Genomic DNA, 26,839 nt, shown 5'->3' on the forward strand with positions numbered 1-26,839 from the left:
TCTGGGTTCGGGTTGAGCACAAGAGAATCTGGAAGAGATGGAAAGGCAGAGGCAAGGCCGTACTGAGGTGGTGGAGCCCTCACTTGCTGTCCGTGCAGCCCCTCGGGCTCCTGCCAGGCCACCTGCAGCTGCTCTGAGCCCTGGGCGAAGGGAGCTCCAATGCAGAGAGTGCCAGCTGCTCCCGCGGGTCACCAGTGTCACTGAGTCCAAGGCAGTGAGGGCCAGACACGGGTTCCAGTGTGTCCTCCTGGGCGCTGGTCTGTCCCCACCTGCCCCTTCACGCCACCCGAGAGCAGCTTCAGACGCGACACCAAGCGCAGAGGCCGAGCGTGGCACAGGCTTCTCCTGCAGCTCCCACGAATGACAGCGCTGTTCTCCACAACAAAGCCTTAATCACTCACACTGGTCCTGCCTCTTTGGCCAGATCCTGGCTCATTCGCCACCAAAGAAACTATGTTTGCTCCCCATCATCAGAGCAGGAAGACCACATTCTTCAGCTGAGTCCTCAGAACTCGAAAACCAGGTTCTCCACCCTGTCAGCCCGATATTCCATTCACCTCTCACACAGTCGACCCCTCGTAGTGTCTGTACTGTGTCGCATCTTGGTTTGTTGCTCATGCTGTTCTCTGGGGAGACCTAGGACTTTTTCTTCAAGGCAGCTTAGACACCATCTCTCTGACATACCTTTCCTGGCCCTTTAAAGGGGTTCTCTCCTTTGCGTCCCACAGCACTTTGTTGGAACCTTTCCCTTGGTATCTATTCCTGTCTCCTTTGCATCCATGATATTTCATAACATATCATGGGAGCCTCAAGGGCAGGACTCTGTGGGGACCTGTCTCCTCAGTTCACACAGAGCTTTCCCAACAGAGGGTTACTGAACTGAACTGTCACTCAGAAGCCGTCACTTGTCACACCTGGGGACTGGATCCTGTGCTGCTCCAGGCCATCAGGAGCTTAGTCTGAACGTGTGGACGGACACGAGTGGAGAGCAGCAGTATCTCGTGGCCATGGCCCTGCCTTCCAGGAAGTCACCAAAACAAGTCAGGATACAGCAAACAATCCCCATTTGTGGAGCCAGGAGACCAGGGTTCCAGACCTGGTTCAACCGCTCTGTCCAGCAAGGTCTTCCTGCTGGCCCTTCCCCTCCCCAAAGGCACCTCACACTTAAACTACCCACAGCTGAACTCATCCCTCTGCCCCCAAAGGTCTGTCACCCTCTCAGGGAACAGCACCAACACCCCAAGTCACCTAGCCAGACACCAGGCAGTCATCAGAGGTGTCCTCTCACCCTCACTGCCCCACACATCTGATCCATCACCACGGCCCAGAGCATCCACCTCACAGCTGCTCCCGGGTCAGTCCTCTCCTTCCTCTAACGCCACCATCACCTTCTCTCTCTGAGTGTGCAACAGTTGTGCCAAACTCTCTAAAATCCATCCTCTGCACTACTTTAAAAAAAAAAAAAAAAACCTGTCTGAAAAAAGAAAACAGAAAACCACACCAATCTGATTATGCTACTCATTGGCTTAAACCCCTCCAATGATACCATTACCCATCTCTCCTAGGATAAAAGCCAGATCCCATCTACCTGCCCAACCTCATCACTGGCTGCTTATCTCCACCCCACTCCACCCACAGATACCTTCCAGACACAGTTCCCCATTAATATCAGTCTTTCTGCCCCTCTGTCTCCCCCTTGCTGTTGCCTCTCATGTCCAAACACCTCTGGATCTTTAGCTAACATATATTGGACACTTATCACACACCAGGCTAGGCACTATACTAGTGTTCTGAAAACTTTACTGGCTGGGGATCAGGTGGGGGATGAAATCTCAGGGGATGTATGGGATATGGACACTTCTGACCAGAGAGGACACCCTTTCCACGTCTCAGCATTATACAAAACCCTTGGGACTTGGCTGTGACCTTTGTGGAAAGAGAAGAATATCCAAAATGACAAAAGATTATGTTTCTGGCACAGGGGCAAAATGGGGGTTGAAAAAGGAGCTACAGTCTTGTGATATATCTTGCACATCTGAGATTCGTACCAGCTCATCCCATCTCCTGAGCCCTCAGCTTCCTTCCCTGTTGGGTGTGGGCACCACAAAGGAGGTCTGTTTCACTGATTTGCATCATCTCATCAAGTACACACACACACACTCACAACTCTGTACTCCAAGCTGCTGCAGCCTGACCCAATAGGGCAAAAGCCTCAGGAAGCTGCTCCAGCAGCTCATGCCAGCTGGGCTGCGTCACCCATGCCCCTCTCCTCAGGGTCCATCTCTCCCTCCTCTTCCCCAGACCCTTGCCCACAGGAAAAAGGGCAGCACAGAATCAGGAAATTCTTCATTGGAGACACACCAGACTCCACCTGTATCACGCCAGGGTACTAGCACCCCCAGCCCAGTCCCCGCCCTGTCTGTCCTGCACCCCCTCGCAGTGCAGCACGGCCCTGACACTGCCCCCGGCAAGGAAGCCAAGGCCAGAGAGGCTGAGCTGCTGGGAGACAAGGGACTCAGCTTCCCCAAGATGGACTCCATCTCCTTAGGGACAAAGCTGTGTCCTGTTAGGGCTCTGTCTCCACATCCTCAGCAGGTTCCACACCCTGGGCAGGACCCCTCAGTCCTGAGGGGGCTTGGTGGCCCTGCACAGGCTCCAGTCCTGAAGATGCTGGAGGTCTCCTGGCCCTCAGGAAGTTGCCAGGTCCCCAGAAGAGTTCCATGTCCTTAAGAAAGACTCCATGTCCTCAAGAAACACAACTTGTCTCTTAGCCCTGAGAGGGCTCCATGCTCCCAGGAGGAACCCCAGGAAGGGCTCTGTGCCCTGAGGAAGGGTTCCAGTTCTCCCAGGGCCGGCCCTAAGCCCCTCTCAGCTGGCACAGATGCTGCTGACAGTGGCCCCTCCCGGGCCCACAAGGCCCAGCTCCTCCTGCTCATTGATGCACAGCTGGTACCCGCAGCCCCGAGCCCGGGCTCCAGAGGGGACCCGGCGGTCAGTCTTGGCACGAGGGGGCAGCAGGAAGCCCACACTGCCAGCGATGAGCATGTGCCAGATGCTGTGAATGTAGAAGTAGTTGTCTCGGGTCTCCACAAAAGCATACAGCAGGATGGCACTGCCTGCGATGAGGCTGCCCGGGCACAGGCAGAAGAGCCAGCGGCGCCATGTGGGCGGGTAGCAGTGCCGGCGGCGGACGCTGCGTACTGTCTGGGGGAGGCAGAGAAGTGGGGCTCAGGGACGACTCTGGAACCTAGGCCAGAGCTGGTCGCTCTCAGGTGTCCCCTGAGCCCTGGTGGTGACCCTCGGCGTCTGCCGAGACGAGTTCGGCTCTGTAAGCAGCAGAGTGATGACAACAAGGTCCGGGCCCACCTTAAACTGGAAAGTGGATACCCAAGTACCTGCACCCAAGTCCTGCTGGGACCTCCCCTCCCCCAGCCCTCCCAGCCTTACCCAGGCTGTGGCCAAGATCCCCAGAGCAAAGAGACTCGGTCCAAGCAGGTTCCAGAGTCCATGCCGGTCAAGCTGCAGAGCCATGGACAGCAGCATCGCCCCCAGCAAGTATAGCACCTAGAGAAAGAGGTCTCCAGGGGCTGGGCCAGGGTGGTGAGGGTGCTTGGCCATGCCCCCAGGAGAGGTCGGGAAGTGAATTTCAAATAGATTTGGGCAATGGTTGTCCCCCAGGGCCCTCTCCAGACTGACCTGCTTGACCACAGGCTGTAAGCGAGCCATGGCAATGACAGTGACCCACACGGACATTAAGGAGCCCAGGAAGTCACAGAACTGCAGCACATCATAGTCCATGATGCAGAAAACCACAATGCCAGGCTGGTCACAGGCATGGTAGAACTGGAGGAAGAAAGGACAAGCATTGAGAGAACTCAGGGCAGAGAGCCAGTCTACAAAGCTGGAGAAACAGGCCACGGGGTGGAATGCTGTTGTCAGAAAAGCAGAGGGCAGAGGGAACCAACTGAGCAGAAGTGGGGAATGCCTGACTCCCCACCCCTGAGAGTATGGTAGAGGCCAGTCTGTGTCCTATTGCATGTACCCGACAGCCCTGAACCTCGGCCTCACCTTCCTAATCTTCCTGCTTCCGGAATGTCCTGTCAGAGCACCAGGCCTGGGGGAGGCCAGGACTCTCAAGCTCAGGCCAATCCTTGCCTATAGCTCCCTGTACTCACACAGGGTCCCACATGTAATCCTCAGCCTGACCCAAGCTCTGGGGCTGGACTCTGACCTCCTGGTCAATCCAAACCCCAAGCCTCATTTGATAGTTCAGACTCTTGAGTTATGTTTCACCTTCAGATCTTGGACTAACTGGTCCTCTGCATCCCTTCCCACCCAGTAACATGGAGGCAGGAGGCAGTAATTAAAAAGGCAGTCTCTAAAGCCATGGAGAAGAGCATGGCACCTTGGGGAAGGGACAGTGTTCACCTACCCTACACTGTGGAAACACAGCAAAGAATAGAGTACTAAGGAGTTTAAGAAGGGAGCGTGCTGGGGACACAAGTAGAACTGGAATAAGCTCTCTAATATTCTATGACTGATCCACAACTGATCCAAGTATACTAAAAGGTCAAAGAGATTGTTTAAGTTGCAGATAACCCATAGGGGTAGAGTTAATTAAAGCTTCAGGGTGAGGTGAACAACATGATCTACATTTCACCAGTCCTGACCAGGCCACTGTCACCTCTCAATGTCCAAAATGCCATCAGCAAAGTCCATCACTGACTCCATCATGCAGCACAATTTGTTAGAGGAACAAGCCAATAACTTGTGGCAGCTCACTTCATTAAAACTCCTCAACCTGGAGGAGACAGCATCTTGTCATCATATACTCTATACATATGTCTGTCTCTTCTACCTGCAGTGCTTCAGCCTGCTTTGTTATTCATGGAGCAGAATTCATTATCGATTGCCATGGCACCCATTCATTGCCATCTCTAACCAGAAGACACAATTTATAGTAAATACGGTTAAGCAAACTTCACTCGTGTAACCATTTACCCATAACCTAGAAGCAACTGGCTGTATCAAATACTGGAATGAGCTTCAACATTCCAAAAACTAAGATCATAGCATTGGTCCCATCGCTTCATGGCAAACATTGACAGACTTTATTGTCTTGGGCTCCAAAATCGCTGCAGCCATGAAATTAAAAGATATTTGCTCCTTGGAAGAAAAGCTGTGACCAATTTAGACAGCATATTAAAAAGCAGAGACATTACTTTGCCAACAAAGTCCCATCTAGTCAAAGCTATGGTTTTCCAGTAGTCATGTATGGATGTGAGAGTTGAACCATAAAGATAGCTGAGTCCCGAAGAATTGATGCTTTTGAACTGTGGTGTTGGAGAAGACTCTTGAGAGTCCCTTGGACAGCAGGAGATCAAACCAGTCAATCCTAAAAATCAGTCCTGAATATTTGTGGGAAGAACTGATGCTGAAGCTGAAATGCCAATACTCTGGCCACCTGATGCGAAGAACTGATTCATTGGAAAAGACCCTGATGCTGGGAAAGACTGAAGGCAGGAGGAGAAAGGGACGACAGAGGATGAGGTGGTTTGATGGCATCACCGACTCGATGGACATGAGTTTGAGCAAGCTCCGGGAGTTGGTGATGGACAGGGAAGCCTGGCATGCTGCAGTCCATGGGATCACAAAGAGTTGGACATGACTGAGCGACTGAACTGAACTGAAGGCTGGGTTATATATGGTGGCACCTGGGAGAGACTACCCTGAAAGTCTGGAATACTCTCCTATATGTTTGGCACACAGTATGTGCTCAATAAATGTTAGTCATCTTATACTTTATATCATGTATATTCATGGGATAATATCCCCACACTAACAGACTTTCCCCTATACAAAAAAATATCTATGTTTATATAGCACTACTGTTGTCTCACAGAAAATTGTGGACTAAATTTCAGGTTAATATCCCTTTTGCATTACCAATAAAAAGTGGTAGAAATAACACAGAAAGACTGGGAGGTTTAAGAAAACAAATTCAGACTACAAACTGGCTTCCCTTAGTGTGATCTGACGTCTTCCTCGATTTTGGCCATCTCTTTACTTATAAGGTAATTTTGGAAAATTATCCTAAATTGTTCTTCTCTGTGGATTTTTATACTTTTATAACATAACTATATAGCTCATCTAATGCTCCAAATAGAGTATCCTGGCACTACAGAATTTTAAATTGGAGATGCAAATATATTCATTCTGTACGAAGATGGGAATATTTATACTCAGGATAGACTGAAACTTACTGCTGTTCTCTTATTTTCTGCTTCTGTTTCCTCTTGGAAACATGGCATTTTGCCAAGGGCCACTGAGAATGACTGTGCTGATGTGAGGAATAGAAGAGGAGGTGGAATAATGAGTAGGTGGGCTTGCAGCCAGGATCTCAGTAATCAGCAAGGAAGGCTGCCAGGGCCCCAGAATGCCAGCTCTGTCTGGGTCTTATGGGATCCAATTATGAGGTCTCTAGCACTGGGAAGGACATGTGGCTTGAGCTGTATGAGCAAGAGATGTACAACCTCCATGTCTGATACATTTTCCTGTTCTTTCTAATATATGGCTTGGTTATAATTTCTGACCAAATTATAAGCCAAATTATTTTTGGCTGGCTCTCCTTTAAGAGTTTAAGAACTACTAACCTGAGGTCATTAGTATCCCCACATACTCCTGGGCTTCTGAGAAGCTAGATTCAGGTTGGGAATGTATGTACGCATGCTCATTGCCTGGGGCAAGGAGAGCCCTACAGCTCAGTGGTGACATGAGAGGGACCAAGAGGCAGGCTGAGTGATAAGTCCAGTTTCTCCACTCACCTCAGGCCTTAACCAGAGTATTTAAACTTTCCTCATCTGCAAAAAAGGGATGATAATAATAATAGCAGTACTTCTCCATTGTTACAGTGCTATGGGAAGGATTCAATGAGCAGTGTCTGACACACAGCGTGTATCAGCAGATGTGTTTTTTCTGTTATCGTTATCTGAACTATCAGTTCAGTTCAGTCACTCAGTCATGTCCTACTCTTTGCGACCCCATGAACTGCAGCATGCCAGGCCTCCCTGTCCATCACCAACTCCCAGAGTCCACCCAAATCTATGTCCCTCGAGTCAATGATGCCATCCAACCATCTCATCCTCTGTCGTCCCCTTCTCCTCCTGCCCTCAATCTTTCCCAGCATCAGGACTATCAGCTACATACAAAATCAAGTGCTGGGTTTGTAGCCTGTTTTGTCTTTTTTTAAATACATTTACATTTTGCACTTTAAACTCCTGGATAACAAAGCTACTGTCTGCTCCCAGGCCCTGGACAGGAATCAACACACTACTCCCAGATGTAGACTGTCCTGGATTTAAGACAGGAGAAGACTGCTGCCTCCGGTGCTGGTGCTGACACCTGCAGTAGGACCGATGGGTCCTTACACGGAGACTGCTGAGGAATGAATGAAGTCTACGCTAAATAAAGAACAAGAAAGAGGGACTAGAGGGATCCTGCCTGGGAAAACGGAATCACAAGTAGCTCTACACTTTGGCACACATGGGAAAAGAGCAGGAGTTAGAGCAGGACTTTAGGCAACCCCTCAGAGCCAGTATCTTCTCCGTGATCATTTGCTTACTGCCTTATTTACAAAAGTGGAGGCATTGTTCGTGGGACCAGGCACTTTTGGCCCCCACAGTGTTCCTACTAGGGGAAGGTCTTTTCTTTTCAGGATGATATGCCATCAAACCCAGATGATGAGGAGTCATCTGGTACTAAACACCCTGGGGCCAATTTTCAGGATGCCTTGTGAAGTGCAGGAGACTGGATAAACTCTCCTCACATGCTCTAGGCTCCTGACTCACTTAGATGTTCTTACTAATTGTGAACCACATTATATCTGCACACAACTAAGAATATACTGGTGAAACTGCTGTTGCTGGAAGATTTGGTGAGCAACAGTATAAAGGGCATCTGGCAATAAAGAAGAGAGAGGAGAATATTGAAAATAAAAGTATAATGGAGCATTGTCAGAACAGGTCTAAAAGGGGGGGCATTCAGACAAAACTGGGGTGTGCCATTCTCATGCAGCTTAAGAGGCCAAGGTCTCACTGCATGGCACAGTTACAACCACTGTTCCTCACCTATGGAGAAGTATCCAGGACCTTAGAACATGACCCCTCAGTCCCCACTTCCTCCTAAGATGACAGGTAGAATTTTTGTGATTTGGACAGAGGTCTGATCTATTAATACTGGACAACAGGGAGGCATGTACTGGTTTCTGTGATATCCTTGTTCCTAAGAAACATGGAAGCCTGAATCCATCTAAGACGTTTGCAGTGCTCATAGGTAGGCACTGTACATCACAAGATGCCAAGAGCCCACGGATGAGATGAACAGATCCCTAGATATAAGCATCTCAGGGGAATTGTGTAGACACAATTCCGTATTGTAGGTCTGAGCTTCTTGGCTAGCGTGTTGAGGTAAAGGTCCCCTCACCCCTTAGAGTGGACAGGTAGGGTGCGGGATGCTGAAGACCCCATGCTGCCTGTAGTGGCGTTATCTTAAGTCGCAAACAGCCTTGTTCATTTATTCCCATGTGTCTTATAAAAATTATCGTGTTCTATGATAGGAAGATATCATATCTATTATTGCATGCCATGATAGGAAGCGGTGGGGAAGCCCTGCTGTAGAGGACAGTGAAGAGAGACAGCTCCAAACCCCGGGAGGCCCATGGTGGAAATGTAGACCCTCATCCACCACCACCGCTAAGGACTCGGTGCAGACACTGATGGCACCGCATACCGTGGAGAAGAACATGGTGAAGGTGTAGACAGCCGCTTCCAGCACATATCGGCTCCGAATGGCCAGGACCACGGGTGGCAAAAACATGAGGTTGCTTAGGCAGAGCAGTAGTGTGGACAGCAGCTGGAACCCGTAGGTGAGCGCGTCCGCACTGTCCGTGCAGCCCCAGCCCCGCCATCCTGCAACGGGACAGGCACAGGGTGGAAGAGGTCAGAAGGCAGCCCAGGGTTCAGCAGACACTCCTGCTGGCCCTTCTGGTCAGGCCCTATGTCACTGCCAGGGAAGGGTACCCTGACCCCGCACCACCCTCTCCAAACCCTGCTACATAGGTTACCATCTCCCTCCCTCCCGCCCCAGGCGGGCTCCCTCACCAGCCCAGCCTGCTCACCGGCCTTGCACTCGCAGGCCGCGTACAGGTAGTTGTGCGTGCGCAGCAGCTTGCACTGGCCATAGGGCCCGCAGTCATCTACACACGGGGACAGGAAAGTTCGCAGCCGCACCTCCGCGGTCGCGTTTCGGCATCGCACGAACCTGCGCACAAACTCGCCGTCACCTGGCGCTCAGGCGCATCCTTCCGGGCCCCACCACCGAGGCCCCGCCCTGCTCACCGAGGCCCCACCCCACACAGGGAGCGCAAGGTAAGGAACCAGGTCCCCGTCTGCGGAAACGGGATTCTCAGCCTGGCCACTCTGGAGGCGGCACTGACCGTGAGCAGGAAGCCGGCCAGGGACTCTGAGGGGAGAAGGGAGAAGCCAGTGTGGGGTCAGGACCTAAAGAACCTTCACCCGCCTGCCCTCAGTTCCCAGACGCCCTAGCCCATCTTTCCTCCATACCCTACCCCTGCCCTGGTCTTCCAGCCCCTCTTCTTCCCCAGTTCCTCACCCTACCTTTGGAACAGGTCACTGCGGCATCCCCCAGGCTCAAGGGCACCTCATGAGTCAGGCATCCAAACACTGTCACATTTTCCTGGCGCAGGGAGCTCTGGGCAGGCAGATACAAACATGAGGCTGCCACATCCTCCAGGTCTTCCCACCACCACCCCCAGATTCCTCCACCTCTTAACCCTTCCCTAGAAACTCCTCCAGGCCCTCACCTAACACCCCTGGTCCTGTAGGTGCTCCCACAGGAAGCACACCCACCCCCTTCACTCTAACAACCAAAAAATGGGGAAACACCATCACCAGATCTTCCATAGCAGAGATCTTTCAAAGACTGATGAGAAGCCAAGGCCACTTCTAAACCCTTTCTTTGGGCAGAATTGTTTAAATTCTGCCTAGGCAAGAGACAGCACCCACTTTTTCAGTCCTACCTAGCTTTTTTTGGGGGGGTGGGGGGAGAAGAAGAGCACTGTTGCTGGATGTAGAAACTAGCTGTAAAAAAGCTCTGCAATTGTGCAGCTCATAAATCATCATCACATCTTCACATAAACCTGAAAGCAGGAAGTGTGTAAAGACACACACGATTCCTCAGGTGAAATGATTCTAGGTACTAGTGGTAAGAGAACACCTGTAGGACTAAATGTAGCAACCTGGCTGGGATTGAAAGAAACTGGATATCCACAGGACTAAATGAAAAGGGTTGTCTACAAGAATAAAGGTAACAGGATCTCATAAGCTCACCTCATTCAAGAAGGATTTGGGGCAGCTTATTAAATACAAATAACAGGCCAGAATAAATGCATGAGGGAAATTTATACATCAGGATAAGAAAAGAAAGTCTGTACCTAGATGTGAGCCATATATTTGACACTGACTTTTAAGCAACCAAAGCAAGGAAATGTGAGTTCATCACTGCTCTCAGCCCAGTCTTGTTCAGTGCTGAAAATAATGACTAAGAAGTTTAGAAGTGTGTGAATTATACAAAGTAGTAAAGACCCACAGTTCAAACCAATGTTAGGCAATGCCTCAAAGATGAACATTTGAGTATGAAAATAAGGAATGTCTTGGGGTTGAAGAATCAGCTGTGTCCTAACCAGCAGGATCACTAGAAATGTGAGTCCACGCGATAAGTTAATCAGGGTCTTGGGAGAAGCACTGCACCCAGAGGGATGGTTCTTAGTTAAATTCATATCAAAGAAGCACTGTGTGCTGCCCCGTCTCCAATGCTTAGCTGCAAGAGTGAACTTCGTGCAACTTGCTCCTAACTTCCCTCAACGCAAGCCCAGAAGACACCAAAGTTTTATTCAGCAAAAGCCATTCTGGTGGGAACCAGAAAATGTCCTCTAGGTATGCAGTTCTCTGTTCCAAATGTCCAGTTCTTGATGCAGGGGAAAACATCAAAATGCTTGGAGGGAAAGATCAGAGTAGGTGTACCAATATACCTCTCAGAATAAATAGAACAGGTGCTCTGAGGTATGTAGCTGTGTCATGGCATGCAGATGATAGAATGTAAGCAGATGCCCTTTAGAGAAAATAAACAAGAATGCAGACAGTGACAGGGCAAGACAGTAGGGGAGGCAGGCCTCTCCTTTCCAGAAACAGAGGAAGAGAATGCGTGAGGCTGGGCTCTGACACAGGCTCTACAGTTTCAAGGTCAAATCGAGGCTTCACTGTCATTGCCTAAAGGCATGGCAATAAGCAAACACAAAATATGTACAGTCTTAGCCAGAACACCATCAGAGAAAATTTGAGTGTGAAAGTAAGGAATGTCTTAGGGTTGAAGAATCAGCTCTGTCCTAACCAGCAGGACCACTAGAAAGTTCTGAGCCATGTCCCACAAAATACCACCTCAAGTCACAAACCAGGTATCAGATGGACTGATAGGAAAACGGTCCCTGCCCCAGAGCCGAGGGATAGTAAAGTTAAAGTGATTAATGATTCCTGGCTCAGGGAACAGTAGATAAATAATTAGATCAATGCCAGCCCAAGACAGTTGCCAAAGGCCTGAAAGGGCTCTGCTCTCAGCCCAGTCTTGTTCAGTGCTGAAAATAATGACTAAGAGGTTTAGAAGTGTGTGAATTACACAAAGTAGTAAAGACCCACAGTTCAAACCAATGTTAGGCAATGCCTCAAAGATGAACATAAATTCTTCCATTCAGGTTAAAAAGTGCACTGCAAAAATACAAGATAGGAATTGGCAGCTGTTCACAGGAACCATGCTCAGAGCATGAAGATGTGTGTGGTCCTTGGTTACAACTAGATAAACACATCAGTTACTGTGGATAAGGACTAGGACATATAACCAAAAAGCTAAGCAGTTGTGTTACAGGGGATATCTTCCTCTATTTTCCAAAGCTTTTATATGTGATCCTATCATTTTTATAATAAAAAAGCAAATGTATCTAATTGTTTTGAAGCAAAAAAAGGAAGTAAAGAAAAACGATCCAGAGGTCTTAGTCTACCACAAGCCTCAGGTGAGGCAGCAGCTGAAAGAGGTACCTTGATCTCAGGCTGCACAAACACTGCCTGCCACCCAGGTCAGACCACCTGGGATCACTTGTTTCAGAGGCATGATGACCAGAAGTATGACCAGAGGAGACAGCAGAGGAAGAGAAGTCTAGATGTGGAGGTTGTTCAGCTTTGGCAAGGCTGAGAGGCATCTGAAAGACTGGACAGGGATGCAGCAAATGTACCACACTAACATAAAATGTAAGTAATAGGGGAAACTGCGTGGGGAAAGAGGAGGACTCAATTTACTTTCCTCAATTTTCCTGTAAGCCTACAACTACTCTGAAAAATAATGTCTATTAATTTTTTTTTATAAAAGGACAGGAGTAGACTACTGGATATAACTTCTAGGACAAAACAAAGATCAGTGGGCAAAAATCCATGGAGACAAATTTTGATGGAATGCCAAGAATGCCTCTAGCAATCAGAGCTGTCTAAACATGGACTGCATGGCCTCAATAGGCAGTAAGCTCCCCATCACAAGAGATACGTGAGGAACAACGAACACCTGCCATGGAGAGAGGCCTTTAGTGAGTGGCAGGTAAGCCTACAAAACGGGAAATCTGGATCCCTCTGAGCTGCCCTGGCTGACCCAGCCCATTTGCAGTAAATGCTCAGAGCACATTTGTTGACTAGAAGTGGGCTGAGGCATAGTCTCTAACCATAAACTGGAAGGAACCTGGACGGGCTTCCTGGAGGAGGTAAGGGCCCCTTCACCCCTGACATCTTCTCCTTCAGATTCCCCCACAGGGCCACCTCCCTGCCCTCCACAAAGAGTACCACGTTGAGCTGGAGCTCCAGGCTGAGCACACCTCCGCTGTCCAGCACTGGCAGCAGCCTCAGGGCAAACACAGCCGGGCGCTCGGGAGGGAGGGCCACGCTGGGGCCAAAGAAGATGTAGAAGTGGACAGAGAAGGTGTCCAGTTCATTGCGCAGCGTCGGGCGTACCGGCCAGCAGTGCTCAGGTGGGGATGTGGCCCCAGGCCCCTCGGCAGGGGTCCTGAGGGATGGTGGCTCTGGGGCCAGCGGCTGGTTGCCCAGTGACTGGGGCATGTTCATAGCAGCTCCAGGGACCAGGGCACGGGACAGGCTGGGCTGTGGGCACTCTGTGGGGCAGAGGAAATCTGAGCCGTGGCCTGCCGCCCTCCCAGTCCTGCAGCCCTACCACACACTGGATCTGAGCCACACAGGGTTTAAGAGAGGGTGGGGAGGGAGAGAACTCGAAGCAAATATCCCTGTGGCGTTTGGCATCTAAAGTCACAGGACTGGGTCCAGGCAGTTTCTAGTGGTCACAGCTAGTGGCATGTCATGTTGGAGGGACTGAAGGTCATCTCTCCCTCCCCAGTGGCAGTGAGGGCAGTGCTGAAACGGATGATGGACCCTCTCACTGGCCTGCAAGGGCTCTGGCAAGAACCATGTCCCAAAGGTCCTAGCTGTCCCTGCCTGCCCCATTACACTGGGAGGTTAGATCAAGGAGAGTAAGTCCCTTAGTAAGCCTAAGTCAGGTACCAAAAGTGACCTGAAGGCCTTCTCATGACTTGAAGCTCCAAGTGGGAGGGCTTTGGGGAATAAGGGAGCCGGATGGTGCTGGGGAGGTCATAGGGACATGGCCGAGGACCAACGAGCACAGCCATCACGCCTGCCTCTTCCCAGCCACAATGTCAGCACAGGCCAGGTGGCTGGGGCAGGTGCAGGGCTTCTGACCTTGCAGCCACACGCACAGCTGGAAGCGGACGGTCCTGCCAGGGCCCCGGGATGGTGTCTCCACACGCACGTAGACCCAGTGCCCCCAGGGGGGCACTGCCAGCTCCAGCTGGCATACCGAGGCTCCTCCACAGGCCACAGAGCTTGAGTTGTGCAGGGGTGGGGCCTTGGGACGTAGGCGCAGTGTCAGGGGGCAGGCGGATGCCCCACGGCCCCCCACACACACCAGCTGTGCTGAAACCCTGTAAGTGAAGCTGGGGACGAAGACCCTGGGCAGAGGGGAGGGTGGAGATGAGAAAAGACAGGGTACAGAGAGGTGAGAGGGACACAGGATGAGGGAACACTGGGAAGAATGGAGAGGTGGAGGACAGAGGAGAACAGGAGGCCTTTTCTGGTCTTCCCCTCCATGCTAGGGGAGAGGGAGGGGTCAGACCCACCCTGGGGTTCTGGGTGGCCCAGCAGTCCAGGCTAGCCAGGGGGAGTGCAGGATCAGCAGGCAGACTGAGGCCAGGGAAGGAAGATGGGAAGGGCCCGGGTTGGGGGAGCACTCGACTTACTTGTACAGGGCTGAGCGATTGTGGGCGGAGAGGGTCTGCTCGGAGGGTCTCCCAGGCACCAGCACGGCCACGTCCAGCAGACGCCGGACAATCAGCTGTGGCTGGAGGAGGTACTGACACTCATCCTGGAGACCCTGAGGCACAAGCAGGGGTGGCAGGAGGGGAGAGACCGCAATGCACTACTAAAGCGAGGCCAAAGCCTGCGGAGGTGGGACAGACCTCTGGCCCTCCTGCTTCTGGGGCTGTGACTACGGTCTCTCTAAGCTCTGGGTCCTTCCTTGGTCTGCAGGGTCTTCTATGATCCTCAGGATTGGGGTTTTGAGGGCCTCAAACCCCACTGAGGTTTAGGGGCTCAAATCCAAGCCCCTCCTGACAGGCCCTGCCTGCCCTTCCTCTAGTAACCCCTCCTGCACACCCCCAGACAGCCCATCAAGGTCATTTCAAACCAGTCCATTCACCTACCAAGCCCACAGGAATCAGCACTCTTTGGGTACTAGCATGCCCCCCAAATAAAGTTCCTTAAAGGCCTCCAGTCCAAACCTCCCCCCTTGCCCCATTTGAATCTCTCATTTCCTTTATTTTCTACCTGCCCTCCCCAAGTGTTAATACCTGTCCAGCCTCTGCTTTAACACCCCCAGGGAAGAGTCACCCTACCTCCGCAGGCAAATTCCAGACTACAGGTAACTTGAAAACAGAAACCTGGTCTTATTTTTGCTCCTCCAGACACAAAGCCTAATGTAAAGTGCACACCTCACAAATGAATGTTTGCCGGATAAATGAATAAGTGAATCAACCCAGCTGGGGCAGCTGTGACCTTTCTGAAGCCAAAGCCTATCTTCTGTCTCCCCATATCGTTCTGCCTCAGGGGCCCCAGATACATCCGCTCCTTCTGTCTAAGCCTGGGTTCCTTCTGTCACTGGAGGAGAACCACCACGTCTCCCCGAGCTGCTCTTCTGGATAAAATCACTAACACTTCTCTACTGAGGGGACACCACCCGGGCCCAGGCAGCTGCAGCATCTCCAATGAGGACGGGCTCGTTAGTTCCAGCATTTGCACTTCTCTGGGCCCTCAGTCCTAGCAGTTCAGGGGAGCAGGGTGGCGGGGTGGGGGGGCCTTATTAGGTTTCTCTCATCTTCTGGACAAACTACCTTACACTAGCCCAATAAACTAGAGGCCACTGTTCACTTTTGTGGTTCTTCTGACCAAGACACACCATTAGCCTTGATCTGGGACAAGAATTCCAGGCTCTGACATCCTACTGAGTTCCCTGTCATGGAACAAGCCAGCCAAGGCTTGTTTGTTGACTTGTAGCAAAGATCCACAAGGCTGGAAAGGGGCCTTGATGGGTGCCAGTCCAGAACACCTTATTACCCTCTGCCTGGAATTTTCCTGTGCCTTTTTTATCACTGCATTCCCAACACCTATCACACCACTTGGCACATACTAGGTGCTAGAAAATACCTGCTGAGTTAAAGAACAAGCGTCAAAAGAGGTCCCTTCAGAAAGCTCCTGAACCCACCTTGTTGCTCAGAAACCTCTATCTCTGCTATACAAAGCAGATGTCCCTCATCTTTGGTGAGGACCAGAAATACTCTCATGAGTTATTTCACTGAGCCCACTTCCTAAGGTAGGAATCACCACCATAATATCTTGCGGTTAATGACCCTGAGGGTGGGGACTCACACTTCAGGAGATAGCCCCCATCCTTACTAGACGGTCCAGAAGGAGGAAACACCTTGTTCCATGTCTTGCTTGCTGTTGGCCTAACAAAGGATCAGTGGACATGACCTCTCTGGTTAAGATGTGCTTCTTCCTGAAACTATATTGTGTGCATGTCTAACACCTCCCTTATTGTGGACGCGAGTGTTCAATCAGTGGAGACCAGGGAAGGTGCACGAACCTTCACCCTGACACAGAACCACAGAGCGGGCACCAGAAGTCAGGTCTCAAGAGCTGCCAAGACAAAAGTCAAGCGAGAGCATCCAAACTCAGTCAACAGCAGCAGTCATGGAGGGAGTAGGGCCAAAGTGAGGCAGGTTGAGAAACCAGGAGGGCCCAAAATGAGAAGTGGAGTGAGAAGTGATCTGAAAGAAGCTAGCGTGGAAGACCCTCAGCTGATTCCTAGATTGTACTAGTACAGGTGGGCTAAGTTTCTACAGAAGCACCTGAGCTTCTGGGTGAGGCTTGCAGGCTGAAGATGCCCAAAGATCTTGGTCTCTGTGGCCATCTCTGTGGGAATACTCCAGCATTCAAGACAGCTCCAGCCCACAGTTAGCTGGCACCAATCAACATGGAAGCAAATGAGCGCTGGACAGATGGCAGGGGGCAGGAGTGGAAGCAAAGAGGCCACTTCGGAGGTTACTGTGACGGCCCAGCAGATGGCTGAGGGAAGGTGCTAAGAGTGAACAGAGAAGTAGATGTATCCAGGGCATGCTTTAGAAAGAGTCTCAAGACTTTTTCTTTATGGATTAGTTGTGTGGAAATAAGGGAAAAAGAAGAATCAAGTATGACCCCTAAATGTGGGGCTTTGAGCAACTGGTGACTAGCTGTGCCACTTACTGAGAAGATTAGAGAATGAAGAGGCTTAGACTTGGGAGAAGTGAATTAGGAATTAAAGAGATTCCTGACTTCAGGCTTTGTTTGGATATGTACTTGATAAGTTTGAGATAGGTCTTAGACATCGGAGATGTCAAGTAAGCCGCTGAGTATAAAATCTGAGATACAAATAAATTAGGGCTCACTTAAAACTCTTGGAAGACATGAACTTGTAGGTGGTATTTAAAACTACTGTGCTGGAGACACTTAGTAAGAGAATGGAGAAATAAAAAGGAGTTATCCCAGGACCAAGCTTTGGGTACCACAACACAAACAGATCAAGCAGAGGAGAAGCCAGGAAAGGAGACAGAGGAGGGGGTGGTGGGCAGGAAGAAAACCAGGATGGTTCTATAAAGTCACAAAGGACAAGAGAAGAAAATATTTCAAGAGGAAAGAGGTACTAGGTAATAGCTAGTTACTAGTTAACTCTGGAGAGGGAACGTGGAGACCAAAAGGGGATGAAGGGAAGAGGAAGACTTACTTTTCACTGTATGCCTTTTGTACCTTTTGAATGTTGTACCAGGTGCATATATTACCTATTTGAAATACAAATAAAATAATTTAGGAGGAGGAGGAAGAACAGAAGGAAGACGGTTAGCAGATCTGAACCCCTTCGGTTGAGATGCTGAGTGAGCCACACTTAAGTTCGAGCTGGTGGAGTCAACTGAATTTGCTCCTTTTCTTTCCTTATGGTTGTTTTCATTATTTTATCTGCTTTCATTTGCTTTCAAATCTTGGAGCTGGGAAGAGGAAGCATTCAAGGAGAACCGTGCCCCAGGCATTTGGAGAACTTCTCCTAATAAGGCATTTGGGTGCCAGGTGTTACCCAAAACCCAAAGGCCAGCCTTTCAGGACAGACTGGCTGGACACCAGAGGATGAACACATGCTCCAACACAAGACAGGCAAGGAGATGGAAGGCAGAGGTTAAGACAGAAGAGGTTGACGGAAAGAAGGAGAAATGATACTGGTTTCGGAAACACGAGTTTGAGATGGCAGAAGGGCAACAAAAATTTGCCAAGCCCCTACTATGTGCCAGGCTCTGTGTTGGGTGCTAGGAACACAGTAACAAAGTAAAAATAACACACACAAAGGCCCGCAGAAGTGTGGGACCAGAGTCCAGGAGAGTGGCCTGGACCAGGTAAGTCACCTTCCTTTTACAACATGTTAAGGCTCCCTATTGCTCTCAGGATAAAGCTCTAACTTCTAGACCCTTCCTGATCTGACCCCTGTTCACCACTCCAGCCCCCTCACTCACCCTCACACTGAACCACTTCAGCCCTCCCTTCTCACCTTCAGCCCATGCCTGATCTGACCCCTGTTCACCACTCCAGCCCCCTCACTCACCCTCACACTGAACCACTTCAGCCCTCCCTTCTCACCTTCAGCCCATGCTACTCCCAGCACCTGGAATGACCCCTTCCCTGCTTTCTCAAAATCAGATCTCACTTCCTAACAGTTTCTTAAAACCTAAAACCACCTCTCCACCACACCACCCAGCTGAGTTATAAACCTCTCCTTTGTCCTCTTAAAATGACTTCCATATCTCACTAATATACATCTTATTTATCTGTATCTCTAGCACCCAACCCAAGGCCAGTGATAAAGCTGGTGTGCAAAGACTAAGGTCTAAAGGGAGCTCATCCCCAAAGCTGAGGAACACTGCTGCCTTCTTACTGCCGGCACCCTTCAGTCCCCACCCAGGGATATTCCTGAACCCACATAATTTCCTGGGGTTACTAAGCCTCATGGGAAGTCAGGACCATGGGACAAAGAGGAGGCAAGGCAAGAAGTTGGAGCTCTGCAGGAATGCCCTGGACAACCCTCCAATAGTCTTGCTTCTAGAGAATTAACCAGAGAACTTAAGAACCCTTACAGGCCCAGGACTTCCCTGGTGGTTCAATGGATAAGAATCCACCTGCCAATGCAGAGGACATGGGTTCAATCTGGTCCCAGAAGATTCCACATGCCTCAGAGCAACTAATCCTGTGTACAACTACTGAACCCAAAAGCCACAACTACTGAAGCCTGTGCTCTGCAACAAGATAAGCCACCACAATAAGAGAGGCCCATGCACAGCAAAAAAGTGTAGCCTCCACTCATCGCAACTAGAGAAAGCCCGTGTGCAGCAGTGAAGACCCAGCACAAGCAAAATAAATAAAAATTTTTAATACACTTTTAAAGAAAGAATCCTACAGGCCCATATGAGATTCCAAAAGATAATCAAATTTTTAGAGCAAACATAAAGAAGATCCTTGGCCCCCCTTCCCCCAGCCTCTAAAACAGGGCTGACTGGAGAGCTCCAGCTGTCATGGGGTCCACTCGCAGCTGCCACTCCCGGGTAAGGTGTAACTGTGCCCGTTCTCTCTCTCACCACACCCAGAGATCTCTTCTGGCTAGGACTCCGGCTTGCAGTACCAAGTTCCTCAGGCCCCACTAGCTGTCTCTAGATGCACGTGGGCACATCAGGCCTGGTTCTGATCTCGCCTAACCAGGCTTCAGCTCCCACAATTGCAGCCCAGGCCTAGGCGCCAGGTTCCTCTGGTTTAATCAGAAAGGTTGTTGGGTAACTACAGCATGGCTCCCAAAAGATTTTCTCATCTCACAGACAGAGTCAAGGATCACAGCTGGGATCACAAACAAGCTCTCTGGGATTTGGCCAAAGACCTAAGAAGATATTCCTCCTAATATAAGAGACCTTGGATCTGACGGGAATCAAGAACCTAGAGCCCAGAGCCACTTCTGGGAAAGTTCCCAGCATGTTCTCACCCAGACGGCTTCCAGGCCTGGAGAGGAAGTTCTCCCATCCTTCACTCACAGGAAAACCTATCACTGAGGGCTCAGCCTGAGTTCCCATCAGCCTGCATTCCCATCTCTGGCAACAGTAGGGCCAGCACACTTGTCCCTGTGTAATTCTCAGCTCATTCAAAAGCACTGTAACACCTCTGAACGCTGGGCCTCAGCAGGAGGGGAAGGGGAGTCTGACAGTCCAGAGCGCCTGTCCTCAAGGAACTCACCCTGGAGAGAGACAGCTGGTCGAATCCTCACCTGACTGGGGATTTCTGCTCCTCCCAGTTCTCAGAGGCCAAACCCCACTCACTTTCTTGTTCTCTGTGTCCTGTTCTTTAAATCCTGCTCAGCTCACGCTTGTGCTTCTGCCGTTACCGCTGGCACCACACACCTGGCCATCCCACTCTGACATGGCCACCGTGTCCCAATCTCCCTTCCTGCTAACAGACAGGAATAAGAAATCCTCTCCCTGTGATGAAGAGGGCCAGCCTGCCCAGTATCTGAGAGTGGCAGGAAAACTCAGCAGCATTTCCTTCCCTTCAAACCACAACAGAGAAGCGACCTGACCTTGACCCCACAATACTGGAGACTTTAAGAAGCTCTGATCTATGCAATCACTGATATTTGGGAGAAAGGAGGGCAACAGTCAGGTTGGACACCAGTTGCCCAAAGCCTCCTCTTAACAGGAAAAGGGCTTGCCTATCACTGAGTGTTCTCTTACCCTCTTCATAAGGTTGTAGGGGCTGAAATTATGATAGAAAAGGAACACGTACTCCCAGAGGGACTAATGACTGGGCTGTAGCCTACAAGACTCTGCAGGGCTATCACCAACCAAGACGTAGAACTAGCCTTGGGTTTGTGCCGCAGCATCTGACCAGTCCCTGGCTGGCTTCTGACCACCGTGATTAACCCTGCATCTTCCAATAGGAAGGGACACCACTCCCCAGTACCAGGCTTCTGATGGCAGACTCTGGACTTTCCCTCTAGCTTACCTGGACCCACGGTGTCTCCTAAGGCTCCCAAAGTGCCTCCTGCAGATCATGGCCTCTGGCCCACCAGGTGACCTGCTGACCTCTAGCTGTGCCCCACCCCAGCCACCCTTAGGCTGTTTTCCACACTGGCACAAGGCTGGAATGCCAAGTAGCCCAGAGATGGAGAAGCAGCTCTGGCCCCTCCTGCCCTGGACAGCATCAACTCACCTTGACAGAGATGTGGCCATGGGCCTGGGGAAGGTGGGCAGCCAAGAACCAGTCCCCAGGTAAGGGGCTGCTGACGTTAAAGATGCCAGAGGTGCGGTTGGGCAGTGTCCAGCTGAGAGTCAGTGAGAAAACCCCAGGCACAGCTGTGTCCCCTGGGAAGTGTGTGTGTAGGGGATTGATGACAGGGGGTGCCCCAGACCGGAAATACCTGGGGGACCAGAATGAAGAGAAAGGGAAAGCAGGCAATGGGGTAAGAGATGGGAAATGGGGAAAAGAAAGAAATGTCACTCACCACCAGTAAAACAAATGGATTCCCTCTACTGACCCACACAATAAAATGGTTCCAGGTCAGGGGTCAGACATAAGGGGAAAAAGATCAGCTTGGGCATTCATGTAGTCATACAGAACTCAGGACACTTCAATCTGGACGAAGGCCAGGGGTCGGGAGGGCAGCTTAGATACTCATAAGGTCTCATTTTAGGGTGGAGAGTGGCCTGGGGTTGGCACGGGATGGAGTCAGGCGGTTAACTCAGACACTCACACGGTCACACTTTGGTCTGGGCAGTGGTCCCCAAAGGTCCCTCCCTGCTCTTTGAAGATGATGAGATTCCACACAGCCAGGAACGTGTCTTCAGGCACATGGAAATGGAAGAGCTCGGTGCTGGCAAAGGAGCGGAAGGGACTCAGCTTGCGGGGTGAGCAGGTGGAGTAGTCAGTCAGGAAGAGGCCTCCTGGGGAGCAGACGGTAGAGAAAGGAGCAAAGTAGGACAGGCCATTCCCAGTCAACCCCAGGCCCAACAGGTTGCACCCCCCAAACACCCACTCAACAAACTGGGTCTCCTGCTGCCCTTGCCATCACCTGCTTTAACCCTTACACTGACCTTGGGGGAAATGACCTCTCTTTACAGGTAAGGAAATAGGCTCAAACCTAGACCAAACGGAGGACTCAAACCTTGATCTGTCTCAATCCAAAACCAGAACGCTTTTTATAATCCCCACAGTTGCCCCTCACTTAGAAGCCATTGTTCTCCTCTCACCAAGCCTAACGAAACAGGTGTGGATGGTGGGCATGAGTGCGTGCGTTATGCATGTGCGTGTGCCTGCACACAGTGGCACGGGTTCCCAGGCTACTGAGCAGCCTGGAACTCCACCTGTGGGCTTGGGAGTCAGCATGGGACTGTGAAACTTCCTTGTTATTTTCTTCCCCTTTCTGTTCCCCTGTGGTCAGGAGCAATAAAAACTCTCAGAAGCTTCACAAGAGCTGTCTGTACACTGGCTCAGGGCAGCAGTGGGGAGGGGAAAGTGTGGTGAGGCTGCAAGGGGCCTGCTTGGGTGGCAGAGGCAAGGACAGGAGCTGGCAGGCCACACAAGAGCCCCAGCAGAGGAGTAAAGGAGAGGACAGCAGGGCCTCCGGGATTCAGAAGGGAGGGCTGGGGACACTTTCTGGAGGTTGGCCCAGGGAAGCAGTCAAGTGGTGAGACAGTAGAATCTCAAACTGCTTGGGAACATTCATATCCAGCGAAGCCAGGGGTGGGAGGTGGGGAGGATGTAGTCCTCATAGCTGAAATGCCTAGATACCTGATCATGGCCATTAGGAGCAGAGTGCAACAGGTGAGCAGGACAGTCTGGTGTAAGCAACTGCCAGGCAAACACACAGGCACCAGGGCTGCTATCACAGTGAAAAGAACCCAGTGGCTCAGCTGGATAGAAAAGGGTCCAAATCAAAAAGGGCTCCAAAGGACAAAAAGTTCTGGGGAACCTGACTGCTCTGCAGACTGAACACCAGCCCCAGCGAAGCCCAGAAGGATGCCCTCAGGACAGATGAGAAGGTCAGGGACTTCAGCAACTTTAGAACAAAAGTAAGGGCAGTGGGTAAGGGAGACCCTGAGTGGATTTTTCAGCCACGGAGGAAATACCCAAGGGCCTTGCCTATGCTGACAGTCTCTCCCTCTGGAGATGGGAGATATAACTCCAAAATGAGGCATGTGAAGTATCAGAGAAAGAAGCATCTGGAAAGGGAGGCTGCTGATGGAGGGAACAAGCACAGGTCAAGGTTGGCCCTACTGAATTTCAACAACCTCAAGTCACCCTGCAGAGAGCCATCCTCTGTAGGTGGAGGTCACTGGCCCTAGATGGGCCTGTGCTCTTCAAAAGTCGCAGTCACACCCAAGGCTAGTCTGTGCAGTTCAGATCACATAATTGCTCTCAACTGTCAGCAAGAAAGACCTGCCACCTTGCAAGCTGAGCACTGCCCAGGAACTGAAGAGGCTCACAGAGCAGCAGTGATGTATTCAAAAGGGATGAAGGGAAATGAAACAAGTGATGGGAAAGAAAGGTTTCCTAGGAGCCCTGGCAGTGACAACAGTGAGACAGAAAGTCAAGAGCTGAATAGCCTGGATACTATTATTACAGGAAAGCAGAGTACTGAGCACCCCCTGCTGGAATTAGGAAAGGGCTCCTCCTTCTCCTTCTCAAGGCTGGTACTAGGGATGGGTCATTGGATGGGCCATTGCCAATGTTAGAAAAAATGGTGGCCAGGCCCCCCAGTGCAGGTTCTCAGAGAGCTGATGGTGAAAGTAGCTAGTGACCTTTAGGAAATAATGGACAGATATGCACAAAGAGCCCTGTGATTAAAGGAACAATGGCATGGCCTGCAAAACTGAGGAACTAATTAAGCCACCCGCAAGTGGCTAGGGCCTACAGAGGTCACAGAATAGGCTGGTGGGAAAGGGGAGTAAAAGCAGCTGGGGATGCCAGGAGGAAACGAGAAGTTCTGAGGGCAGATGTTTGAGAAAGCACCTGGAGCCCTGTTCACTGCAGGCTTTGGTTTGGGGTGTCACTAGGCCTACAGCTCTGTGTCCCAGAGGAAGCAGGCGGAAGGCCCTCACCAAGCTCAGATGAACCTGTCCTGGATGCACCAGCGCTTCCAAATGAGGGTGATTAGGGTGATTTTCCATCACCACCTGAAACACACAGACACACACCCGTGGGCTCAGGCTGGCCCTGCTAGTGACACAAAAAGGTCTTTTCCTGTAATGGCAAGGCGTGCCTGGGTTATGCAACTGCAGTCAGACAAGTCCAAGATAAAGATCCAAGGGTGTGCTGAGACTGACAGTGCCGTCGCAGTCCCGTGACACTGCCGGTCCCTGCTCAGGGAAACCTCTCCCCATCACCAGGTCACAGAGCACCCCTGCAGGCCAGTGACCATTAACTGTACTCAGGGCGGCCCTGCCTGCTGTGCGGCCTAGTCAGTGCTCTTTTTCAGCCTCATTACAATCCTCCCGAAGCACTGGAACCTGCTTCTGGGCAATCATGTTTTAATCCACATCTTTCAACTTTCTATAGCTCTGTGACTGATAATCACCTTCCTCTCCTAATGGGCTCATGAACAAAGAACCTGGGGTGGCAGGGATAGAAACTATGAACTGGGCTCAACAGAGTGGACTTCCCCTCACCCAAACTGAAAAACTGACCTGGCTTTTGTCTCGGCTGAGTGCCCACTCTGCCAGCAGCAGTAATCAACACTGAGCAGTTACCAGCACTGAGCCCTTCAAGGAATCTGACTGGGGGCAGATGGGTTACTTATATATATTGTGGGAGGCACCCAACACTGCCTCCAACCAAGGAGCTATCCACTTGGAGGTGACACTTCAGTCATCTGTCTGCAGGAGGAGCAAGAAGAGCTGAAGAGGAACGTGCATGGGCCACAACACATACCTTTCCCTCCCACAATAACACAGACACTAAGGACACACAGGCTCACACCACACAACAAACGTATGCCTATGCTTACCAACACACAAGTGTGTACACACGACATATGCCCAGCATTCCCACAGATCCCACAGGTACACACACAGACACATAAGCACCCAGATACCTGTGAGAATCCACACAGAGCTTGCACCTCTGCAGGAGCAGTGACCTTTGGCATGCATTGGTCTCCTCGAGATTATACTCTGAATGCAGCCCGCTACCTCCAGCTGCTCTGCTAGCTGTTATTGCCAAAGACTTCCTCAGGCACCTCCTCATCCCCTCTAGAGTGCTACCCACCAGAGACGGCTGGGGGCTGGGGCCATGAAGACTCTTTATTACGGAGCCATCCTTATGGCACATGTCCTACAGCCGGGACCCCCTCCTCTACCCACCTTCCACCCATTAGGAAGCTGGTTATCTCCTTCTCCTGTCCCAGTCACTTCCCCTGGGCTGACAACTGGCAGATGAGGAAAGTTTGTGGATGAAGCCCCCTTGTGGGCAGACAGGGGAGAAGACAGGTTGTGCTTACAGCCTTTCTGCACTTGGATCTGTTTTCCTATTGGGCATATATTACAGTAAAAAACAACAACACTAGGACAGGGTCGGAATCAGGAAGCCGTTTTCTAGCCCCACACTGTCACTGTCAACACATATGACCTCAGGTCAATTGATCCCTTGCTGTGCCTCAGTTTCCCTATCTGTAAAACAGTCTCCAAATTTCAACCCTGCTCTGAAAGTGTCAGAAATAATTCCTAAGCAAATCAAACTTATTTGGAACGAGTTTCACTACAAGAAGAAAACTCATTATAATGGCAACTAACCCGTGGCCATCTGTTTGCTACACATTATTTTCAAAACTGCTTTCTTAACCCTGCTTCAATGTATGCCCAGTACGTCAAAGGTTTAGGCCAGATCTTCCCACACCTGACTAGAAGTTCTCTGTTGGGGGACACTCACCCCCATCAAACTTCACGAGCCGGTACAAAGCACTCAAGACTTCCTTGGAAGAGTCAAAGTGGAGTCCAGATAGACCCCCAGAAAGAAAACCATGCAGTCTCTGTCAGCCACCTGCTGAGCTCAAGCCCATAGCTGCCACTATTCTGACCCTGCCAATTCCTCTCAGTTATGTAAGACTTCTCTCCTCCTCCCTATTTCTCTCTGCTTCTTCCCCAGCCATCTGGTTGCCAACGTCCCACCTCTCCTGAATCCCTCCAGTCCACCCCTCCCTGCCAGAACCCCATCCCTGCCTCGTTCTTTCCTGCTCTGCACTCACCAGCCCCTGGGCCAAGGACAGACAACAGCAACAGCAGCAGTAAGGCTGACGGCAGCTGGAGCCCAGACCTGAGTCGAGGCTGGTAGAGGGGCGGGGTATGAGAGTGAGAGGTGGGCAGTGGGAGAGACTTGGGTAAACACAGAGATGAGGGCACAGACGGGGATAAAGAGTTGGGCTGGGCTGGACACAGGGACTTATGCAAGGGTAGGGGGTGTGATGGAAGGAGGGGCTGTGATGGGGACTCGAACAAGGGCAGGCGTTGGGACCCGGGCTTAAGCAAATTTTGAGAATGGGGTTGGCACAGGGGCCGGGCTGGGATATGGGGAAAGAGGTGAAACAGGGCCAGGGACTGGGATGGGGCCCAGGTCAGGGACTGGAGGGGGCGCCTGAGCTGGAACCTGGATCTGGGCATTCGCTGGGACCCAGGCGGGAACTGGAACCGATTTGGGAAGCGGGGCGAGGGCGGGGTCGGGGGCCAAGGCCCAGAACGGGATAGGACAAGGGGCCGGGACAAGGGCTGAGCCATGGCCCGGGGCGGGGGCGGGGCCGGACAGGCCAGCGCGGGCGCTCGCTGAGCTGACCCGCGGCTCCGCTCCCACCCCCCGGGGGTGGCCTCCGGTGTCCTCGCGGGCCTAGGGCCGGAGTCGAGCCGGCTGGGGCCAGGCCGGGGACTGGGTAGGAGTTCAGGCCTGGGCGACTCCGGGCTGCGCTGGACAGGCGATAACCAGGCCCCGCGGCTGCGGCCTCCGCCTGACGTTGTACGACGCTCCGCCCTCCGATTAGGTCCATTGGT

At 51.3% G+C, this 26,839-nt stretch overlaps 1 protein-coding gene across 3 annotated transcripts; it reads right to left on the reverse strand.

Annotated features, from left to right (window-relative positions):
* Nucleotides 1-1,252: 1,252 nt before the first annotated feature.
* On the reverse strand, nt 1,253-26,758 carry TMEM8B (transmembrane protein 8B). 3 transcript variants are annotated; one of them, XM_070375662.1, is made up of 13 exons: nt 24,898-25,016; nt 21,559-21,748; nt 21,018-21,225; nt 14,435-14,568; nt 13,878-14,146; nt 12,954-13,279; nt 9,675-9,768; nt 9,396-9,519; nt 9,176-9,318; nt 8,788-8,966; nt 3,697-3,843; nt 3,448-3,564; nt 1,253-3,200 (listed from the first exon to the last, which is right to left on the reverse strand). In XM_070375662.1, the coding sequence occupies exons 1-13, from the start codon at nt 24,953-24,955 to the stop codon at nt 2,727-2,729; spliced, it is 2,463 nt and encodes an 820-aa protein (XP_070231763.1). In that variant the 5' UTR covers nt 24,956-25,016; the 3' UTR covers nt 1,253-2,726. The 3 variants fall into 3 exon arrangements, with proteins under 3 accessions (XP_070231763.1, XP_070231762.1, XP_005900845.2); XM_070375661.1 differs by lacking the exon at nt 24,898-25,016 and adding an exon at nt 26,047-26,758 and having other exon boundaries at nt 1,262-3,200; XM_005900783.3 differs by lacking the exon at nt 24,898-25,016 and adding an exon at nt 26,047-26,757 and having other exon boundaries at nt 2,723-3,204.
* Between the last annotated feature and the right edge of the window lie 81 nt (nt 26,759-26,839).

This window comes from Bos mutus, chromosome 8 (assembly GCF_027580195.1).
Source record: "Bos mutus isolate GX-2022 chromosome 8, NWIPB_WYAK_1.1, whole genome shotgun sequence".
Lineage (NCBI taxonomy): Eukaryota > Metazoa > Chordata > Mammalia > Artiodactyla > Bovidae > Bos > Bos mutus.

What these genes read in the sequence shown, in the direction of transcription:
- TMEM8B (XM_070375661.1), bottom strand. Translation starts at nt 26,572, where the DNA reads ATGGCTCAGCCCTTGTCCCGGCCCCTTGTCCTATCCCGTTCTGGGCCT. An exon ending in AATCGCTCAGCCCTGTACAA is followed by an intron (nt 14,147 to 14,434) that starts GTAAGTCGAGTG and finishes CCCTCTGCCCAG; the next exon opens with GGTCTTCGTCCCCAGCTTCA. An exon ending in TACAGCCTGTGGTCAAGCAG is followed by an intron (nt 3,565 to 3,696) that starts GTCAGTCTGGAG and finishes CTCTTTCTCTAG; the next exon opens with GTGCTATACTTGCTGGGGGC.